The 23,432-nt window shown below is 46.8% G+C and overlaps 1 protein-coding gene across 3 annotated transcripts in view; it reads right to left on the bottom strand.

Annotated features, from left to right (window-relative positions):
- Nucleotides 1-23,432, bottom strand: part of phldb1a (pleckstrin homology-like domain, family B, member 1a) — an 86,961-nt gene that overhangs the window by 27,875 nt on the left and 35,654 nt on the right. For all 3 annotated transcript variants that reach the window (XM_056284960.1, XM_056284958.1, XM_056284961.1), the window contains exons 4-9: nucleotides 20,626-20,799; nucleotides 17,935-18,060; nucleotides 14,224-15,467; nucleotides 2,939-3,190; nucleotides 2,557-2,709; nucleotides 42-179 (exon numbers count right to left, since the gene is read on the bottom strand). In XM_056284960.1, the coding sequence (XP_056140935.1) occupies nucleotides 42-179; nucleotides 2,557-2,709; nucleotides 2,939-3,190; nucleotides 14,224-15,467; nucleotides 17,935-18,060; nucleotides 20,626-20,799 (2,087 nt within the window). The remainder of the gene's footprint in view (nucleotides 1-41; nucleotides 180-2,556; nucleotides 2,710-2,938; nucleotides 3,191-14,223; nucleotides 15,468-17,934; nucleotides 18,061-20,625; nucleotides 20,800-23,432) is intronic.

The raw sequence follows: 23,432 nt of genomic DNA, 5'->3' as shown, positions 1-23,432 counted from the left end.
TGTAATATTGACAGTGATGGGGAGTTGTCCTGGGAGCCCACCTTGTCCTTCTCTCTCTGGGTGGCCTTGTCCAACTGGCTGAGTTTGAGCTGTAGCTGAGAAATCAGTTCAGTCTCCATCTCCAGCTGCAACTGTTCCTCCTGCTTCTCTGCTTGCAGGAGGGCTTGCTCCATCTCCATCTGGGAACCGACCAAAAAGACATTTAAGAGTTTAAATCCAACCTCTCCCCGAGTACATGTCACTTACACACTTTCTCATCTCATCAACAGCCACTTCTCCGGGGTTGCGTCACGGTGGCAGCAAGCTAAGTAGGGCACTCCAGACTTCCCTCTCCCCAGCAATTCCCTCCAGCTCCTCCTGGGGGATCACAAGACGTTCCCAGGCCAGATAGGACATGTAGTCCCTCCAGCGAGTTCTGGGTCTACCCCGGGGTCTCCTCCCAGCTGGAGGCATCCTAATCAGATGCCCGAACCACCTCAACTGGCTCCTTTTGAGACGAAGGAGCAGCAGCTCTACTCTGAGCTCCCTCCAGATGTCCGAGCTCCTCATCCTATCTCTAAGGCTGAGCCCAGACATCCTAAGGAGGAAACTCATTTCATCCATTTGTATCCGCGATCTCACCCTTTCAGTCACTACCCAAAGCTCCTGACCATAGGTGAGGGTTGGAACAAAGATTGACTGGTAAATTCAGAGCTTTGCCTTCCGCCTTGCTCCCTCTTCACCGCAACGGTCCAGTACAACGTTTGCATTACTGCTGATGCTGCACCAATCCGCCTGTCAGTCTCCCGCTCCATCCTACCCTCACTCGTGAGCAAGGCCCCGAGATACTTGAACTCCTTCACTTGAGGCAACAAGTCATCCCCAACCCAGAGGGAAAAGCCACCATTTTCCGGTAGATAAACCATGGCCTCAGACTTAGAGGTGCTGACTCTCATCCCGACCATTTACCACTCAGCTGCAAACTGCCCCAGTGCACACCGGAGGTCACATTCTGATGAAGCCAACAAAACCACATCATCTGCAAAGAGTAGAGATGCAATTCTGAGGTTCCCAAAATGGACACACTCCTCACCTTGGCTGCACCTTGAGATCCTGTTCATGACTATCACAAACAGAATCGGAGACAAGGGACAACCTTGGCGGAGTCCAACACCCACCGAAAACGTGTTTGACTTTATGTCAAGAATGTGGACTCAGCTTTCACTTTGGTTATACAAGGACAGAATGGCTTGTACTTACACACTTTGTCTCAACAAATTAAAATACCCCAGACATCATCAAAAAATAATTTGCAGATTATCATGGTATACTCATGATAAAAGTGAAGTGGTCATAATATGAGCGTTTCATGACCATTTCACTGAAGACATTCTATTCCCCGGCTGTGGAGAGCGTCCTAACAGGTTGCATTACCGCCTGGTATGGAAACTGTTCTGCCCATGACCGAGTTGACCTGCAGAGAGTGGTGCATTCAGCTGAATGTACCACCAGAACATCCCTCCCCATCCTGCAGGTCACTTACACCAGAAGGGTGAGAACGAGAGCCAAGAAGATCATGAGCGACACTTCTCACCCTCACAACGGACTGTTCAGGCCATTGGGGTCTGGTAGACGCCTCTATAGTCTTAGGGCCAAATCAGAGAGACTAAAGAGAAGTTTCTATCCACAGGCCATAAGAACTCTCAACATATACGACCTTTCACATACTTGAGACAGCTAGGTTTTTATTTTTTATTTATTGTTTGTTTTATTTTGACTTAAGAATGCACTGATATTTTGTCTTTTATCTCTATATACTAGGCCTATGTCTTCTTTCTATAAAATTATTGCTGATTTCTCCCAATTTGGTGGACAATTGATCCCTATTTTAATTAAAACACCCACCCTCGTACTGCATGCGTTCGCCAACTGCATCTCTCCGGCCGGCAGTCTCGAAGGAGACGCCTCCCCACTTTCGTGACAAGGCGACTCCAGGCCGAACTACTGCTTTTTCCGACACCCCCAGAGACGCATTCATGCGACGAACACAAGCCAACTCCGCCCCCCTCCCGAAGACAGCGTTGCCAATTACTGCTGCTTCGTCGAGTCCGGCCATAGTCGGATCTGACAAGACCGAGGTGCGAACCCCGGTCCCCAGTGGGCAACTGCATCGACACAAGGCCGATGCTTAGACCGCTACACCACCGCGGACTCATAGGCCTATGTCTTTTTTCACACAGTGACAGACTGAGTACCCCCTTTCCTTTCACTGCATGTTTTACTCTGTATTTCTGTGACAAAGTATACATTCCAGAAAGCTAAGTAACTGAACAGAACACCGGGGAGCAACTGCTGTAACAATTTTGATGTCATTCAAGAGTATGTTGAGCAAAGACTGTATTTCTTTGCATGCTAACATAAGCCTTTGAGAGTTGATAAGGAACCATTTTGGATGCATTCAGATAGAACCAAGGTGCCTCATTTAAGACCTCTACTGTTGTCTTTGTCCAGTCATATAGCTCTGTGTCCATGTCTGTTGTAATGTGTGTGTGTGTGTGTGTGTGTGCATATGTCGACCTCCTGTCTTGTCTCCTGTAGCTGCTGCTCCAGCTCACTGACTCTGTTCTTCAGGTCATCGACGCTTGCCAACACCCGACTCCTCTCCTCCTCCAGATACACCTGCTCCTGACTGCCCGCTCTGGGCAGGACGTGGCTCAGGAGATAGTCACACTGAGGTCAGAAATAGCGACAGAAATTTTTGTCACAGCTTTGTCTGTTTGGGGAAAACACAAAGCAATGTGAACCTCATAGCTTTATTAGTAAGCGTGTGTGTGTGTGTGTGTGTGTGTGTGTGTGTGTGTGTGCCTCTACTTGTGTGTTTGTATCTTTCTCTGTATACCTCTGGGAGTGTGCATGCTTGTATATGAATTGTGCATGGGTTTACGAGTGATGGTCCCACCTCCTGATGAGTACTTTCTGTGCTGCTGGACTCCTCTCTCTGGTTCTCCTCGTCATTATCTCTCACCCTCAGGGACCTTTCTTCTCCCAGAATGGACATCCCACCTCCGTTGTCTGAACAGGTTCTTCTAAGGCCAAACTTCGTTGGCCCGGGGAACAGCTCTGTCCTCACCGCCTCATCCAGCCCAGTAAGACCGTCCTCTTTTTCATATTCTGTACACAGATTAAGGATGGTCTCCAGTCTCTGTCGCTCCTACAGAAGAGATTCGAGAGGAGGGGTAAATATGGTGGTGGTATAAAATGCAGATCATATTGCCGAGCAGTCTGAAGTGTCCTTGTGTGACATTGTTCCATTTAGGGCAGCTGTCCCTCAGCCATGTGCAGTCAACAGCTGTAACCTGATAGCAGAGGGGACGACGCTGACATGGCTTGTCCCTCAACAGGGGGTAAACGACTCCTTCTGTCAGGTCTACAAATGCATGAAAACAGATTTTACAGTAGGACCCCACAGAATCATTTGGACTACTACTTCTGGGACTGTCTTCACAGCTAACCTCACCAGAAGAAACGGGATTGGTTTTGGTTAAATGGTAACTGCGTCACTTTGAGTGCAAACAGACTTAGAGACAGAACAAAGACCAGCGAGCAGCCCTGACTTTATTCTGACTATGTTGTTGTTCCACGAGCTTCATTCTTGTCATTCTTCTAGAAGTCTGTTTGTTTGTTTGTTTCTTGTACCACTGACAGGGTTTGTTTTTGCAGTCATTTTCCCATCACTCCAGACAACCAGCCCAGTAAACCAGCAACGCGGTTGGTTTCAATTGTGTCTGCTGTGAAACACGGCTGTTAGAACCAGAGGAATCTGCCTCGATCGAGGGAAAACAAAGTGTCTGATGTATTGTCACTGCTGCGTCTCCGCTCAGCCGTCTTTCCGGCTCCCGGGCATCTCAACCATCCATTTAGCTAAAATAACCACACTAAATCTGACATGGCTGACAGCTGTTTTTCCCATTTTCTCCCTGCACCCTTAAATCCAGCCCCTCAATGTTTACTTCCTCTGGACCTCTGAGGAAACAAGTACATCATATCTATCATTAAGAAACCAGCAGTGAAATTACTCCTGTGTAAAAGAAGATCCTATATCATCTACTGCACATATAAATCTTAAATACATCAGATCTCCAGATTTGCAAAGAGAATGCTTGTCAAATTAAAGGAATAAGAATGAAAAACTGCATAGAGGCCAAAAAATTCCATTAATTTACTCAAATATTTACTTCTTATTTGACTTGTTTTCACTTTTACTTTTCATTTTAACCACATTTTGTTGGTACATAAAGTTTTGTGAACACAGTCCAAACACATCCATCAGCCAAACCTGCCAAGTACTCCTGCCATCCAAGACTGTTTCTGTTCATGAGAACAAAATGTTTCAAACCTTGAAATACACAGACAAGTCTCTCACAACTACGTGCATTTAGAAAGAAGTTTCTCCCCCTTATTCCCCAAATTAAAATATAACCTGATGTTTTAGCCTACACATTTTAGTCTCTTTTTTTTTTTACATTGAAAATTACAACAATATTTAAAAACAAATACAACATATGGGAAAATATGTGCGTGCAGCAGACCGTCCAACAAATCCAGCTCAGTACATAAACACACTAAAATAGTTTAAAAGGGGAAAAATACAATATGGGGTTTCTGTTCATAATTTCATTTAGGCGATAAAGTATAACTTTTCATTATTTTGTTTTTCATATTACTGATAGGATTCAAAAGCCTTAATTTCATAAAGAAAAGGGTGAATATTTGGGATGAAATTAGTACATTTGTTTATAAATATTAAACTTTCCCAGTAGTATTACCACATTAGTGACATATTCAATATTCCTGCAGCCATCATTCTGATAACAGATTATTACGTCTCTGAGAAGAAAGGCGTAGTTCATGTTCACATAACTAAATAAATGGGATGCTGTCTTTTCAAAAGGATGATGCTTTAGAGCAATTATTTAAAAAATAAAAAATAAACATGATTAACAGTTTCGTTTTGTTGTTTGCAGAAAGAACATGTACTTTCCACATTCATAAATTTTGAAACCGTCAAATTTACAGGGTAGGCTCATGTAAAATGTTGAAATTATTTTCTCTAATTTTGTTTGCCACACAAAATCCGAAGGGTAGTAACCATGCTTTCTTCCAAGCAATATTCTGCACGATGGACCTCCAACAAAATTTGCCTCTGGGAATAACTTTGTTTCTGTTGTCGAACATTTCACGTATGTGTTTGTTTTTATCTGTTAACTCAAGGCCACCTAAAGTGACTTTGGAACAATAAACTCTTCTCCCCATGTGTCAAATGGTTTTTCATTAATTCCATTAATAGGAAAATCGTTAGTGTACATAAACTGTTCATAGGAAAGTAAATTACTGGATTCATCAAACATATTAGACAAGTTATTAATACCTCTGTGACGCCATATAGGGAGAAAAAGTGATTTGCCTCTTGATTGTTATGTCAGCATGATTCCAGAGGGCGGCTTTGTGAAGGGAGAAGTTGTGGTTGTAGCATAGCTCCCAAGATAATAAGGCATGTTGATGAAACATTGATAATTTCACGGGTAGTTTCGTTGGAGACTAATTATACATTAATAGGAAATTAAGACCACCAAGTTTATCGAATATGTGGGTGGGGAAAAAATACCAAATTGAGTTGGGACAACCTATACATTTCTTTAGCCAATTTACTTTGAAAGTGTCGATGACGTCATTAAAGTCTAACATTCAAGACTCCCTTCATTCCTCTTATTAGAAAGAGCAGACTTTTTGGGGCGTCCAGTGGCGTGTCGGTCTATTCCGTTGCCTACCAACATGGGCATCGCCGGTTCGAATTCCTGTGTTACCTCCGGCTTGGTCGGGGGTCCCTACAGACACAATTGACTATCTCCACAGGTGGGAAGCCGGATGTGGGTGTGTGTCCTGGTCGCTGCACTAGCGCCTCCTCTGGTCGGTCAGGGCATCTGTTCGGGGGGGGGGGATAGCGTGATCCTCCCACGCGCTACGTTCCCCTGGTGAAACTCCTCACTGTCAGGTGAAACTCCTCACTGTCAGGTGAAAAGAAGCGGCTGGTGACTCCACATGTATCCGAGGAGACGTGTGGTAGTCTGCAGCCCTCCCCGGATCGGCAGAGGGGGTGGAGCAGCGACCAGGACGGCTCGGGAGAGTGGGGTAATTGGCCAAGTACAATTGAGGAGAAAAATGGGGGTAAATCAAAAAGAAGAAGAAAGAAGACTTTTTAAGGCTCTGGGTCTTGTTTTTCCAAATAAAGTTGAAGAATATTTCTGTGTAAAGCACTTTGTAACATTGTTTTAGAAAAGTGCTATACAAATAAAATAATTATTATCATTATTAATATCTTATTCAGGGTCGCGGGGATGCTGGAGCCCATCCAAGCGTGGTTTGGATAATGGATGGATGGATATCTTATTCACTGTCATCTCACTGACAAATAGTGAGAGCGAAATCGATAATCGATGAATCGAGAAAGACCTTCAGCTTTTGTTAGTAAAACGTTGAAAGATCCCTTTGTAACAAATGATTCAGGATGGTCTTTGTTTTCTTTAGCCTTGGCTGGAATTTTAGGTTCTGCCAGGTGCCTGGCTTTTCGGGGATGTGTACCATATCCGGATATTTTACAGCATCTTTTACTGGTATGTTTTGGACCACTGTCCCACCACAGTTAAGTTTTAATCATTTTCCTAGTCCTTTAATTTCCCTTAATTAATTAATGGCTGGAGTTACTGCTGTAACCGAGCGTTATGAGTGCGCCTACACTCATTAAAGTGAGAAAATAATAACACGGACTTTCCGAAGACTGGACCAGGGCGCCATGTTTTTATTGCTCTCACATTACACATTTTTCATTGTTCCTCCTCAGATACGCCACTTCCGCTTATACCCTTCACAATAAGAGCCCCTGGCAATATAAACTGCATGACTGAACAATAAATTAGCTTCCCATCCTCCCAAAAAAAAAAGGTTCTCATTTCTAAATACTAGTGCACACTCTTTTATTGAGTTACCTCCAAGTGTAAAGCTCAGTAATTTAAAAGTCAGTCATGCCGTTTATATCGTCGGGGGCTCTTATTGTGAAGGGTATACACTGCATGACTGAATCAAAAATCACTCATAGCGTTACACTTACAGGTAACTCAGTAAAATAGCTTACACTGCTGACTGCAGTGGCGCCCCCAGAAATGTTTCGTAAGGGGGGGCCAAATGGGGCCACTGAAAATCTTGGGGTGGCACACCAAAACCAAAAGCCATGACTGAATTTGGGGAATTCTATGTTGCTGTTGTAGTATACTGTATAGCCTAGTGGAAAACTGTCAATATGAGAGTTAAGAAAAATATACATTATTGATTTAAATGAACAGCACCTAATGTGAAATATCAGATAGAAGCATATTATGCATAATCAGAAGCATATTCTGCATATGCGACTCGTGGCTGGGGGGGCCAGCGGGGGGGGGGGCAGGGATAGTATCAGGGTGGCCGTGGCCACCCCTGGCCACCCCTTGGGGGCGCCACTGGCTGACTGGGAGGGAAATGGAAACGTCAAGGAAGCCAGCGTTGATTCTGACCACTGAACACGTGGAGCAAGTGCCCGGAACTTCGCGAGAATAGTCGGGGCGAGCCATTTTTCGCCTAACACCACCGCTTCCTAGCCGAGCGCGATGCGAACTAGACGGCTAACGAGCGAACATCGGATAGTTTCAGTTTCTCCCAGTGTAACCGGTTATTTTCTTGCCCGGTGCGGGATTCGATACGGGGTGTACTGCACCACTAGGCGACGCCACTAACCGCTCGGCTAAAGGGTCAGACCCGTTAGCTAGGGACTAACGGGTCTTATTAGTAGTTTACAGTCGTCACCCTCTCCCGGAAGCGCGCCCACGCGCTTTGTTCTTCCCGCGCTCCGAAGAGACTTCTGAGGATCTGCACACTTCCGGATCCCACCGCTGCCATCAATGTAACCGGTTATTTTCTTGCCCGGTGCGGGATTCGATACGGGGTGTACTGCACCACAAGGCGACATCACTAACCGCTCGACTAAAGGGTCAGACCCGTTAGCTAGGGGCTAACGTGTCTTATTAGCAGAGGTGGAAAAACCCGGTCCAGAAAGTAAAAACCCTAACCATGTCTTTACTCCATCCATGTATTAAACCAGCTAATTTGGGAAACTAGTCAGTGCAATCTGATGGTTTAGTACATGGGTGGAGTAAAGACACGGTTAGGGTTTTTACTTTCTGGACCGGGTTTTTCCACCTCTGCTTATTAGTAGTTTACACCAGTAAAGATGTCAACTGCTCCGTGTGTCAGCGAACAGGCGAGCGACGTGTCGCTCATTTGAAGAAGAAAACGAGTCGCTCTTCCTGCCTTTATTGTTGCCAAGTTTCGCGCACTTGCTCCACCTCCACCTCCACCCTATCGTCATAGGTCAAAATCAACGCGGGCTTCCCTGACGTTTCCATTTCCCCCTCGAGTCAGCAGTAACGCCAGCCATTTATCAATACAGGGAAATTAAAAGGACTAAGGAAATGATTAAAACTTGAGAAAAGTACGTTAGTTATGAATAAATAACTTGGACACTTACTCGTCCGCATAGGGAGAAATCACAAGCGGCGCCAAACAAAACCTCATCCCCCCTCCTCGCGCTGCCGCATCGCTCGCGGACATTTTTTCCGCGCTCCTTCCGCTCACTCGCAGTATGGCGCCAAACCAGCTGACCAACCAGAGGAGGCGCTAGTGCAGCGAGCAGGACTCATATCCACTTCCGGCTTCCCGCCCGCAGACGCGCCCAATTGTGTCTGTAGGGGCGCCCGGCCAAGCCGGAAGTTGATAGGCAACGGAAGAGACCGCTACGCCATCCGAACGACCGAGCAATTAGAATTTAACTGAAAATACAAATCGCCTTTCAATGGAACAAAGAAAACAACAGACCTGCGTAATGACAAATATTTAGTTTGGTACCTCGCATCTGTAACCAGGTTAAAATTAATGTTTTTATTTTATTTTGTTTGAGTATGAAATATCACCAAATCCTGTCTGTGCGCTGTTATTTGTGTTTACTACATTTTATTTTATGTCATTATTTACTTTTATGTATGTTTTACAACGACCGTCATATACATGTACTGTCGCTTTAAGAGCGAGGTCTTGTGGGTACACGGAAGAGGGAACGGGGGAGAGGCCATTTTTGTTTTGTGGAGGGAGTCTCAAGCAGCGATCGAGCCGAGCCACGCGTGTTTCTTACCGTAGCACAGTTTTGCTGGTTGAGGAGAACGTAACCTTGAGTATCCCTGTAAGAAGATACTGCAAGCTGTGGGATAAAATACTTGTTTATCCTTTCTGACATCGGAGTCCCGTGGACGGTTTCTCCTTCTAACGCACACGAGTGAAGTCGGGGCAGTGGTTGAACTTCGACCCCCACGTCCCTAAGAAACACCGCTCCCGCTGGAGGACTGGACGTTTGTCGAAGGGTTTGAAACCAAAATAAATGGCAAGGTGGGCCAAATAGAGTCCTGTGTGTCCCCCCTCCTTCCTTGATCATGATGATGATGATGATGATGAGAGACTGAGGGCCCCCCACAACACCTGGGGCCCCACCCAAAATAGAACACAACGCAGAGCTAATGATGAGAGTGACGGGCGTGCAGCAGGCTGACCAGCATAGAACAGCATAGGAGTGCCCCCGTTACACATCACTAGATATTGCCTTTCTAGAAATACATGTGATGAATTTTTCTGGGACGGGATAAGAGAGGAGAAGTGTGATGGTGGGAATGCAGGTGATGGTATAAGGGACAAACATGGACAGGGAAACAGGCCTGGCCCTATCCAAGCAGCGCCTGGTCTACTCGGACACATTTTCTAAATCCACATTTCTGTGTTTAGATGTTTGAGGACTGAGCCCGTATGTTTACTGTGACTGACACTGATTATGTGAGAACACGGGTTTTTCATCACGTCCATGCTCCAAAGAAAGCTACACTTCATCCATCTAGAGGTCACAGCGACATAAAATAATTCAAACATGTCTACAAATGCGTGGCCACCTGTGGTTTCTATCTCTCCAACTCTCTCTTTTTTCTCTAACTCTCATTTTAACCACTTTGTATGTGGGAAAACAGGATGTAGGTTGTGCCAAGGAATGCAGAGTATATAGACAAGGACGGAGAACCGCCTTCTCAGCCAAACGGAACCTATTTGTTGCAGCGGCTTCCTGACACTAGAAAGAACGACAAAGCAAATAACCTTAAGCCAGTCCTGCAGTGAACTGCTATTTCAGTTCAAAATGACAAAAATCACTAACTTTTACAACAATACTGTAACACTCAACAAATATTTAAAACAGGGTTTACTTTCTCTGGAAAGACTTATTCTGGAGCAGCTTCAGCCCATGGTCAAGCCACACTTAGACCCCTTCCGGTTCGCCCACCAGCCCCAACTGGGAGATGAGGATGCCATCATTCACCTGCTTAACCACGCCTATGCCCATCTGGATAGGCCAGTGAGCACTCTGAGGGTCATACTCTTTGACCTCTAGTGCCTTCCACACCATCCGGCCAGCTCTACTGGGTGAGAAGCTGACAGCAATGCAGGTAGATGCCCCCCTTGTGTCATGGATTGTTGACTACCTTACTGGTAGACCACAGTATGTGTGCTTGCAACACTGTATGTCAGACAGAGTGGTCAGCAACACGGGGGCACCACAGGGGACGGTCCTGTCTCCCTTCCTTTTCACCCTCTACACCGCGGACTTCAACTACCACACAGAGTCCTGCCATCTTCAGAAGTTCTCTGATGACTCTGCTGTAGTCGGATGCATCAGTAATGGTGAGGAGGCTGAGTACGGGGCTGTGGTGGGAAACTTCTCACATGGTGTGAGCAGAACCATCTGCAGCTCAATGTGACTAAGACAAAGGAGCTGGTTTTTGATCTGAGGAGGGACATGACACCACTGACCCCTGTCTCCATCCAGGGGGTCAGTGTGGACACTGGAATACTTCAAGTACCTGGGGGTGTATATAGACAATAAACTGGACTGGGCTAAGAACACTGACGCCCTCTACAAGAAGGGACAGAGCCATCTCTACTTTTTGAGGAGGCTGAGGTCCTTCAACATCTGCCAGACAATGCTCAGGATGTGGTATGAGTCTGTGGTGGCCAGTGCTCTCCTGTTTGCTGTTGTGTGTTGGGGCAGCAGGTTGAGGGTAGCGGATGCAAACAGGCTCAATAAACTGATCTGCAAGGCTGGTGACGTTGTCGGGGTGGAGCTGGACTCTCTGGCAGCGGTTTCTGAGAGGAGGATGCTGTTGAAGTTATGTGCCATCATGGACAATGTCTCCCACCCACTCCATGACATGCTGGTCAGGCACAGGAGTACTTCTAGTAATAGCCTCATTCTGCCGAAATGCAGTACAGAGCGCCACAGGAGGTCATTCCGGCCTGTGGCCATCAAACTTTACAACTCCTCCCTCAGGGTGTCAGACCCTCGGAGTTAATGGTCATCAGACTGGCCCTTCACCTTGTTTTACCCTGTCAGGTGTTTGTTTCATGCTGCAGTAATACAGTACAGATAGGGTGTTATGTGCTGGAGCATGGTGCACATTTACATATTTTATTCTTATTTCTATTTCTTTGTTTTCTTATTTTTATTTTCTTGTTATCTTGTGTCTTGTTATTTTTCTTTACTAGAGCGTGAGTGTCTGCAGTAGGACCCAATTTTCCCTCGGGGATGAATAAAGTATTCTGATTCTGAGTCTGAGTCTAAACAACTAGCCAGCGATTACGCTGCATTCACATGGAATCCGGTAAACGGCAAAACGGAGCGGGAAACCCCACAAACTGCATGACGGAATGGCAAAATAAATTAATTAATAAAAACACATGGGTTGCTATGGTGATTTTTTTATTGTTTGCAAGAAAAAAAATTAAACTCCAAAAACACGTTTTGTGTTTGCGGACGTCTGGGTAGCGTAGCGGTCTATTCCATTGCCTACCAACATAGGGATCGCTGGTTCGAATCCCCGTGTTGCCTCCGGCTTGGTCGGGCGTCCTTACGAACACAATTGGCTGTGTCTGCGGGTGGGAAGCCGGGTGTGGGTATGTGTTCTGGTCGCTGCACTAGCACTTCCTCTGGTCGACCGGGGCGCCTGTTCGAGGGGGAGGGGGAACTGGGAGGAATAGCATGATCCTCCCACGCGCTACGTCCCCCCTGGTGAAACTCTTCACTGTCAGGTGAAAAGAAGCGGCTGGCGACTCCACATGTATCGGAGGAGGCATGTGGTAGTCTGCAGCCCTCCCAGGATCGGCAGAGGGGGCGGAGCAGCGACCGGGACGGCTCGGAAGAGTGGGGTAATTGGCCAGATACGATTGGGGAGAAAAGCCCCCCCCCAAAAAACACATGTTTTGAGTTTGTTTTGTTTAATTATATACAGTAAATCTGTCAATTCATATACTTATAACATAAATCCACCATCTTTTCTGTTTTGTGATGTGCTACTTCACATCTGGTTGTAAATTCTGTCACGGAGGACTGCAGTTTGCCATTTAGTTTCATTAAGACATTATAAACTGTGCAGTAAGTGCTGTGTGTGCAGGTTTTGAGTTATTAAACTGAGATAAGCGTTTCGTCATAGCGGTACCAAGTGCACCAAGAGAACAATGCGCCAAATATAGAGCTCCTGTGTCATTTACAGGAAGTCCTTTCTTTCTCTCTTTTATTTATATGACTTTTATTCTCTGTCATTCTTCTCTAAATCTGTCTTCACGGAACAGCATAAGGAATGTACATAGAATATACCACTGTAATTCAAACAAAGTCCAAATGAACTGCTGTTTCCCATCACTACCTTCTATAGTATGTGTATCTGTGCAAATATGTGCGTGACTAGAGATATCCCAAAATAACACAGAAAACTGGTCAAGAACCAGGACCAGAATCATAAGGTCATGTCTGGTATGGGACTAACCTGTACAATGAATACATTGCGGACATTGTGTTCCTTTGAAAGATGGTAAATTAGCTTAGACCCCTCCCGCCCCAACACAGTTGCACATTGTCACTAACTCTCTTATTTGTTACCAGAACCCTTTTGGTTCCCAAAATAGCTTGAAGAACTTGAAGGCCAGAAATTGCCCCCTCTGTGGTCTGTTCAGCTGTCAGAGCCGGGCTGTGTTGGGGGGTTAAGGGATGGTGGTGGTGGGGAGGCAGTCAGTGTGGGCTGGAGATGGATGAGATGTATGTTCTAGTGAGGGGGGTCTATGAATAAGTGGGAGCTTCCAGTCAACAGAAGGCAGCTCGAAAAGGAATGTGACTCTCCTGTCGATTAACTGAAGAAGTGAATGGTAACCGGCCACAACCTCCCCTTACTGGCATGGAGCAACCATGCCAGTATTACCCTGGATAACTGTGTTTGCGGCTGTGTGCCAGGAGACATAAACTAGATATGTAAACTCATATGCGATGCTTGCCATACCAGCAGGCTCAATCCATGTCTCAAGTCCTCTGGTGCAAACACAGAGAGCAAAGGAAACATCACAAAGGCAAAGGGGCTAGGAAAAGAACTGTGCTTTTAAAAATGTTAATGTCTGCTCTCGTAGCATAGCAGTATTAAAGCTGCAATGCCAAAGATTTTGCATTATTTTATCCATTTGAAATGTGATGAAGATGTGGCAGTTCTGTTGGACAGTCAGTCAGTATCACAGTAGAACAGCTTTTCAGTATAGTTAGATGGAGGAGCCAGAGAAAATAGACCTGCTTCAGGGAATTTTCTCGGACTACAAACAAGATGTAGCAGCCATTGTGGCTCGTGTGCCCTCAGCTCACCAGTAAATAGTCCGCACCCTTGTCAAAATGTGATCCTCAGACCAAAGCAAACGCAGGCAGTCTAAACTTCATCAAACTATATCGTCACATTGTTCCACAGTTATATTGATCGTCTGTCCGACAGAAGCATCACCACATCAATATTATGTTTTGATCTTTTTTCCTGCTGTAGTCTTTTCCAACATGTACATGTTTACAGCTGCACCAGTGTTGTCCTACCAGGTTCAAAAAATTCAACTGTGGTATATGGAGACTGGAGAATGAGTCCAACTATGGTAAAGATGACAGTATTATGTAACCTAATTCCATAATCCAGATGGAGAGAATAATGATTTATTAATGGAGAAGTATCACAGATTGCAGCTTTAAATAAAAAAATCCTGATCACTCACCAGTTTCTCCATCTCCTGCTCACGGAGCCTCTCCTCTCTCTGCCAGCGGTGGTATTCCAGCAGCTCGTCCTCATTATCGCTGATCTCAGAAATGCTGTTCTTGCGTTCCCGGGTACGGGGCTTTACAAGAGGGGGCTCCCCGCTAGAAGATCCTGTAGCGGTCATGCAAGAGGTCTTCCTTTGACTCCGAGGACTGCTGCGAGGAGACGAGCTATAAAAGGGGCCCAGACTTGGGACAAGTGTGCTGCCAGAGCCGGCCTTCAGCTGCTTGCTATCCTGCTCTCTCACTAGCCCGGCCGTTGGCGATGGACTATACCGTAGTCTCACGCCCTCCTCTTTTGAGGAAGTCATGTGTTTACCAAGAACTTGGGGGCTCTCAGAGACTGGTTTACTGGTGAAGGTATGGGAGGTTGGGGAGGAAACCAGCCCCTGAAATCCAGGTGTCCCTCTGCGGGATGTGGAAGGGCTGATAGGAGGCAGCTGTCTCAGGCTGGTGGATCCAGAGGGCTTTAGAGTCCTGTGTTTTTGCGGTGCAATATCTATATGGGATGAGGGATGGCTATGCTCCCTTAGAGGACTTGGAGCTCTCTTCTGCAGGGATGAGCCTCCCACCCTGGGGCTGGATGGTGCTGCTGGGGAGAACTTTGGAGTTGGTCTTTGGTTAGCAGTGGGAGAAGATCTGTGACTCCTGTTTTCTGCGTCTTGACCTGGCCCCTGGCAGGCAGGCGCTGGGTTTGATGAAGCCTCCACTCGGATGTTTCTACGAGTCCTAGGGCTCTCCTGAGCACTCTGCCCACCAGCAGGACTGTTTTGAGCCACAGAAGGGGAGGTCCGTGGCTGGGGCACAGGACTTTGGTTGGCACGAGTGGAGCTTATGGAACGAGCATATGGGGTTGTATGGTTTAAGAGTTGGTCAGGATCCATGCCACTGCGTGTAGCCGGTGGTGGGAAGCTGGGGAATGGGGACATGTTTTCACAGCTGGTGTCCTTTGACGTGACTGTTGGGTTGTTTTGAGGAGAGTGCACCAGGCCATTTCTTCCATTCAGAATGGGCAAACGAGTGGACTGAGGGACCGAGTGCTGAGCTGATTTCTTTGACTCTGATAAAGATGAGGCCTGGGAGTCCTCCAATATCAGAGAGTTTTGGAAATCCTTCTCTATGTTGCTGGACATGGAGGTTTGGCCTAGGCGAGTCCCCGTACTGGAAACAGGCTGATGGTTCCCATTAAGTGCACTGCAGGGGTCTGTCAGAAATGAGGGAAACACTTGTGCATTAGCACTAATTTAGAACAAAATAAAAAGATAATAAGCACACCCACACAAACACACGAATACAATCAAATACACGTGAATTGTAAAAGGAGCTAGACAAGAACATTTTGGGGGTGGGAAGGGGGTGTCAGGTGACTCTCTTTGTTCATCCTTTTTTTTTTGGACTTCCCCCTTTTTTCTCCCCAATTGTATTTTTGGCCAATTACCCCACTCTTCTGAGCCATCCCGGTCACTGCTCCACCCCCTCTGCCAATCCGAGGGGGGGGGCTGCAGACTACCACATGCCCCATCCGATACATGTGGAGTCGCCAGCCACTTTTTTTGACCTGACAGTGAGGCGTTTCACCAGGGGGACGTAACACGTGGGAGGGTCACGCTATTCCCCACAGTTCCCCCTCCCCCCCAAACAGGCGCCCTGACCGACCAGTGGAGACGCTAGTGCAGCGACCGGGGCATACCCACATCTGGCTTCCTACCCACAGACACAGCCAATTGTGTCTCTAGGGATGCCCGACCAAGCTGGAGGTAAGACAGGGATTCGAACCAGCCATCCCTGTGTTGCTAGGCAACGGAATAGACTGCCACACCACCCAGACGCCCCATCCTTTTGAGTTTGATAACACACAAAACACGCACACACACACACACACACACACACACACACACACACACACACACACACACACACACACACACACACACACACACACACACACACACACACACACATACGTCTGTCTTGAGTTGCCTAGACTGTGGTAATTAGCTTCCACTCCCTTGATCTCTAATATGGACCCTGACCAAACCCAGTGGTCAGAATGTTTTGTTTCTCAGCTGTGTTGTAATCCTATAGGGATTTGGAGCTGCTAAATATAAAAGCTCCAGCCCATATTTCATTTAGAGCACATGCAATATAGGCCTGGTCAGGAAGGAGCAGGCCGTGCACACACAGGGTGTGGTGGCTAATACTGGAAGACTGAGCTCCAAAGGTCAGGAGCTGGTTTCTATACAGCACTTACCGACGGTACAAAGCAACAGCCACCAACAGACCAGAATGATGACAATATATATATATATATATATATATATATATATATATTACAATGGAACGCTATGAAAGTAGGACTTTGACTTTGTTAAAACATAATCTTTTTATGTAACCTTGTAGGTTTAAAAGACTTCTTTTTGAGGGCCTGTGTAGAACTCCAACCCTAAGAAAATACAACATGTCTAGATCACAATGAGGTCACAATGACTAAACTAGGTTGTTATGTAGGGCACGTAATTAGGCTGTCTAAACTAGTCTCTTCACGCTATTAAAGACATATGAAGGGATAATCATTATTCTTTCAACCAAACCACAAGATGTAAAGTCACTAGATCGAACTGTTGGGCAAATGTGAATAACACATTGATGCATGGCAAAAATGAAGCAAGCAAAATCAATACAACATACATCTGTTTACTAAACATTTTTTATGAAATTCATTTTCTCAAGGTTCACATCAAGTTGACTAACACATGCCAAACTTTTACTACAACCGCCTGCCCATCATTTAACTTCTCATATCCACAGTAACAGCTTGTGATGTGAGGATATTAGTCTGCTATTTGTCTTGAAAGTATTCTCAAAGCTGCTGGTGAAGAGCTGAATCTTAGTGCTATAATTCATCGTATGGAAAGTCTAGTCGTCCTGCTCAAAGAGCAAATGCGAATCTCTAGAAGTCACCTAAATATCTAGATGTCACCTAAATCTCTAGAAGTCACCTAAATATGTCACCTAAATCTCTAGAAGTCACCTAAATCTCTAGATGTCACCTAAATCTCTAGAATCACCTAAATCTCTAGAAGCCACCTAAATATGTCACCTAAATATCTAGACTTCACCTAAATCCTTAGAAATCACCTAAATCTCTAGAAGTCACCTAAATCTCTAGAAGTCACCTAAATCTCTAGAAATCACCTAAATCCTTAGAAATCACCTAAATCTCTAGAGTCACCTAAATCTCTAGAAGTCACCTAAATCTCTAGAAGTCACCTAAATCTCTAGACGTCACCTAAATCTCTAGACTTCACCTAAATCCTTGGATATAGCTGTGACTGTACAGGCCTTGGAGTTGAGAGTCCACAGTAAACGGCTCTCCATCATGTCAAAGTGCTTTCACTTCAGCCCAAAATGTCCAAACATGATGCTAAAAGGAAACACTAATGGAAGAAGCATCGGTCTCTCCTGTGGCCACTAGTAAAATCACTGACAAACTAATCAAAGAATACAGTTTGTGTGTGTCACTGTGAAAAGTCATGAAGTACGCTATCTTGTCCTCGAGCACCATGTAATGATGATGTATTATGAATGTTTGGGTTGTAGGAATTTTCAGTCTTCTATATAAAATAAAATATTTCCTTACTGTTACATAATGTGAAAAGCACGGGTTTTACCATAGATGTGAGTTTTAGTGGGGTTGAGTCCATGGCTCGCTGCAGGCAGCATGTTCTTCATCCTAAGGGCCTCTTCTGGGTGGTTGAAGCGGAAATAGGAAGACTGACCGAAACACAGCATGCAGCCTGTCAGGCGAAAACACATTGTAGATCAAATGCCATCACTGATGTGTCACCCTTATTGACCCCACATAACTTAAACTGGGTGGAGGAGGGGCGACTCATGCCCAGACCTAAATCTTGTACGTTTTACTCAAAGTTTCAGTTGGAGTCTGTGTATTTCCTTCCATGCTTATAATGCCATTCTTGCATTTTCAATGTAGAAAATGCCAACAACTGTGAGCATTCTGCCTTCAAACAAACCTCTGACATTTATCTACTTTGTGCTACTCTGAAACAACAGAAGACTAGCAGGTTAAAGTGCACTTTTAAGATTTACGGCGGTATGCCACATATGTGGACCATCTTGCTCCTCAGCATGTGGAAAAACAACAGTGTCCCATAGCAGCAGCATGTGACAGCCCACCTCAGCCTGGAGACGGAGGAAGCCTGCACGCTTACATGGCCGACCAAAGGAGGGAAGGATAAGACAAGGAGAAATCCAATCTATAATGTATGTTTACTATTACTGAATGTTTTGGTGTACTGTTGTATCAACTAACACTCCTGCAGAGCGCTGGATGCTATAAAACACAGTAATGTTACACACATTCATAGAATAACTCACACGTGCCTAGCCAGGAACCGACATCATCTGGCTCTACTTCTCAGACATTTCCAGTGGCTTCTATAAATCCTAGTATAGCTCCTCAAAGTCACACATGAAGGGTTTGGTTTTGTGGATAACCAAAAGTTGGATGAATATTTCCTTCAGCTTCCAGCTCCAACTCAAAAGCCCACCGTGGCAATATTTGTAAAGTCGGTGCTTGAAGCAGAGAAGATGAAATCCCTTCCAATCCAAGATAAGGGGTTTCTTCCGTGTATAGCTTTTTCCTTTAGCAGTTCATGGTAATAATACTTTGTATGAGTTACAGCTTGAAGAAGTTCAGCATTCAGCAGCGTCCTCTTCATGCACCGGCTGCTCCCCCTGCCTCAAATGAGGCTATGTGGCAGGAGCTGGCAGCTTTTCCACGGGTGGGTGGAGGGGCGGGATGGTCCTGCCTCTATGGTGGCAAGTGTGCATACCAACAGTACTGGTCTGCTACTGTGTGGTTTGAACGTGGGGGGTTTTTTTTCCCTCCTCTTCTTTCGGTCAGCTCAAATCCTCACCGTCACGTCACATCATACTTGATAGCAACAAACTTTTTTTTTGCTCTTTAATGTATCTTTAATAAAATTGTTATCTTTAATCTTTACTGTATGGTTCTGTCAGTTCAGAAAGAGAATAAGAGCATATATTGCAGTCACGTGAGAATACTGCTGAGTGCTTTCACACACAACTTTCCCATGTGATTCACCACGGGGCTGCTCACCGGTACGTTTCACTAACGGGCTGGAGGGAAAGTCCTCACAGTCTTCCCACACCGGAAGTCTTCCCACACCACTTCCGGTGTGGGAAGATGGCTGTGCGTTTGCAGCCGCCTCACTCGGTACCGGTGTGGGAAGATGGGATCTGGGATGAACTTAAGTTTGCAGCAGCCTCACCCAGTACCGTCCATGCAGTGTTTTTGTCCTCTTTGTTTGATGGCTGGGAGAGCTTGGTCTGCTGCGTCCTGTGGGCCCAGGGACCACGGCCCTGCCTGGAGCTGCGCCCGAGGAGGTAACGCCGAGTGCGGTCTGACAGGACACGGAAGCGGGGCACTGCTAGCCCACGCAGGCCGGTCTGGCGGCGGCCTCGCCTAGCCTTGGCTGTGTTTTCAGTGGAGTGTGGGGAGGTGTGTCGAAGGTGTCTGGCTGGGGGAGCTGGCGTTGGGTGGGCTGGGGGAGCCTGGTCTGCTGCTGCCTGGAGCCGAGCGTGGTCTGACAGGACGCGTAAGCGTGGCAGGCTAAGCTAACTGCTAGCTAGCCCATGCAGACCGGCAGTTCCGGCAGTTATCCTGGCGTTCGCTCTCTTGGACAGTGACGTTTTATGTTTGTTTATTTATGTATTTGTGTTTTTGTAGTTTTTTTTTTTTGTAGTTTAGACATATACATGTTTTTGTAGCCCGGATGTGTTTTGTCTTCATGCTGCACTGCTGTGGGAAACGACGTTTCGTTTCATTTCATGCACCTGCGCACATGAAATGAAACGACAGATGTTCCTGATTCATACTGCTGTAACCGGTTATTTTCTTGCCCGGTGCGGGATTCGATACGGGGTGTACTGCACCACAAGGAGACATCACTAACCGCTCGGCTAAAGGGTCAGACCCGTTAGCTAGGGCCTAACGTGTCTTATTAGTAGTTTACAGTCGTCACCCTCTCCCGGTAGCGCGCCCTCGCGCTTTATTATTCCCGCCCTCCGAAGAGACTTCTGAGGATCTGCACACTTCCGGATCCCGCCAATGTAACCGGTTATTTTCTTGCCCGGTGCGGGATTCGATACGGGGTGTACTGCACCACAAGGCGGCATCACTAACCGCTCGGCTAAAGGGTCGGGGCTAACGGGTCTTACTAGTAGTTTACACTGCTTTTAAACACTGCTTATATTTAAAACAAACAACAAAAAAAACAGATGGTTTCTGTAAGTGCATGATATGGTGGAAACAGTACCTTGCGAGAGGCGAACGGGCTTGGAGACCGGGAGGCCGTCTACGGAGCACTGGTTCCCACATGGGTAGAGCGTGATGCTGCCTGCGTGGTTTTCGATGTAGCAGTGCTGCGCTGCGACGCCCGCGCCGTGGAGGGGGATGTCTGCGCCCTCGCTGCTGCCCAGCCACGTTCTCCCTGCAACAGGCAGAAGCATGAGCGAGCGCCCGTCACAGGGCCCGTCGGACGCCTTTGTGAGAAACGCCCGGGACCGTGTTTCAAACCCAGCGACCACGTCAGAGTGATCTCGCAGCAAAGGCACACGTGTGTGGGGGGGGGGGGTCACGGTCGCTGGACTGCGTTGCAGACGGGATCAGACTCAGCAGGTGGTTGAATGTAAAGCGACAGGTGGCGGCCCCCGAGGGACGGTCTTAGTCTGGCTGCTAACAGCGACCAGGCTCAGTGGGACTGAACACTGCTTTAGTGTTTCACGTTTGAGTCAGTGCCACAAAGCACGGCTGGTTCGGGGAAGATCAGGGGCAAAGCCCATGACGTCACTGATCCTCTCTGCGGCATAACGGCGAAAAGCCCCGCCTCCGTTGCCCACGTCACGCATAGCGCGCGCGCGCATTTTGGCAGCAAAAGAGGCAACTTCTCCATCTGAAATCAATGCAGGGTGCAAAGTGTTGTGACTTCTCTTATGTACACTATTGTAGTGTTACTATTCGTGGGTTACTAACTTAATCACTAATATATATAAGTACACAGAGACGAGGATGCGGCACAAGTCTGATCTTTACTGACGGAGACGTCACACACTACTAGGCTCGACCAGTGTATTACAGAGCTCAGTAGTGGTGACAGTCCAACACAATCGAGCACCGAGTGCTCGATCCAATACACCACACAAAGTGGATTTTTCGATCGACTGATATTTACGTTTTTAAAATGCCGTCTTGTTGTGTTGTGGGTTGCCAGAACAGGTCTAGCAACACTAAAGGTGTTCATTTCTACCGCGTCCCATCGGGGAAAAGACCGCTCAAAGCAAACAGGCGAAGCAATAAAACGAGTCTAGATGAATACAGAAGTGGCTATCATGACAAATAGAAGGTATATTTTAGCATAAGCAAGAGGTTATAGCGTGCAGTTGTATGGTCGCAAATAACATCCATTTTTTTTGCTGCCAAAATGCGCGCGCATGCTACATCACGTGATCGCTGTTTAACAACTGTAATCGGGTCTATACCGCCACAACCACCACCTGTCCTGTCCTTCTCCAACACACACACACACACACACACACACACACACGCGCGCACACAAACACACACACACACACACACACAGATGAACACCAGATGAAACAAGGATGGTGACAGAGTTGAAGGCACCTTTGGACGTGTGTGTGACTGCATGAATGTGGGTGTGTTTTAATTAGGTTTAATCAGAGCGGAAAGATGGCGCCGTGGCGGCACTGTGGCGCAGTGGTTAGCGCGGTCGCCTCACAGCAAGAAGGTCCTGGGTTCGAGCCCCGGGGTAGTCCAACTTTGGGGGTCGTCCTCTGTGTGGAGTTTGCATGTTCTCCCCGTGTCTGTGTGGGTTTCCTCTGGGGGCTCCGATTTCCTCCCACAGTCCAAAGACACGTAGGTCAGGTGGATCAGCCATGCTAAATTGTCCCTAGGTGTGTGTGTGTGTGTGTGTGTGTGTGTGTGTGTGTGTGTGTGTGTGTGTGTGTGTGTGTGTGTGTGTGTGTGTGTGTGTGTGTCGGCCCTGTGCGATGGCCTGGTGGCCTGTCCAGGGTGTCTCCCCGCCTGGTGCCCAATGACTGCTGGGATAGGCTCCAGCATCCCCGCGATGCTGAGAGCAGGATGAGCGGTCTGGACAATGGATGGATGGATGGATGATAGAACTGAAAGATGAGATTCTATTCTTCCCTCTCACTGCATCACTTCAGTAAGAAACTGCTGCCTGCTCGGTGTCGCAGCAGACAGTCTGAACTGCTGACAATGGCAGCAATAAGAGACCAGATGACAGTGGCGTGGTCCACACACAGCAGGCAGAGCAGGGGGGAGAAGTTCTTTACAACCTGATTTAAATTAGACAGCCAGTTAAACCCATTCATACTTTACTGGCCTGGCCTCTTGTGCCATTGTTTGGAGTTACACAAAGTCACCTTTAGTAAAAGATGCTTGATCATATTTGTGATTTGAGCTGAGGGACAGACCAACATCACTGGCACATGTTTGGTGAGCGGCGTTTGTGAGACGTGTCCGGCCTACGGACGGGGTCACGCCAAACCATGTCAGATCCTCTGCAACAAGTAATCTGGAGAGTGTGATGTGATGGTGTCTTGGTGCATGCTCCATAACTCAGGTAAGACAATACAGGAAGGGGAGTCAGTTCATCTGGACACAACGTTTATCGAGAGAAACGTTTCCCCACTCATCTAAGTGACCTCTTCAGTCTCAGCTGACTGCAGGTACCCCCCACCCCCCCACCCCCAACCCCTGTAAACGATACAGAGGCATAGCGACCGAAACCAGGAATCAGGATTCAGGAACCAGAAACCCTTATTTGTCGTTTCATTTCATGCACCTGTGCACACGAAATAAAACGAAACTTCGTTTTCCCAGACCACAGCGGTGGAACACAAAGACAACACACATCCAAACTACAAGAACACTTATATCCAACATATCCAAAATAAATAAATAAATAGAATTTCCACTGTTCAAGAGAGCGAACGCCAGGATGACTGTCGGAACTGCTGGTCTGCATGGGCTAGCAGTTAGCTTAGCCTGCCCTGCTACCGCGTCCTATCAACACCGCCC

The sequence above is a fragment of the Lampris incognitus genome, chromosome 8 (assembly GCF_029633865.1).
Source record: "Lampris incognitus isolate fLamInc1 chromosome 8, fLamInc1.hap2, whole genome shotgun sequence".
NCBI classification, from domain to species: Eukaryota; Metazoa; Chordata; class Actinopteri; order Lampriformes; family Lampridae; genus Lampris; species Lampris incognitus.
The sequence above is the reverse complement of the archived record's forward strand: the minus strand, read 5'-3'. Positions and strand labels throughout refer to the sequence as shown.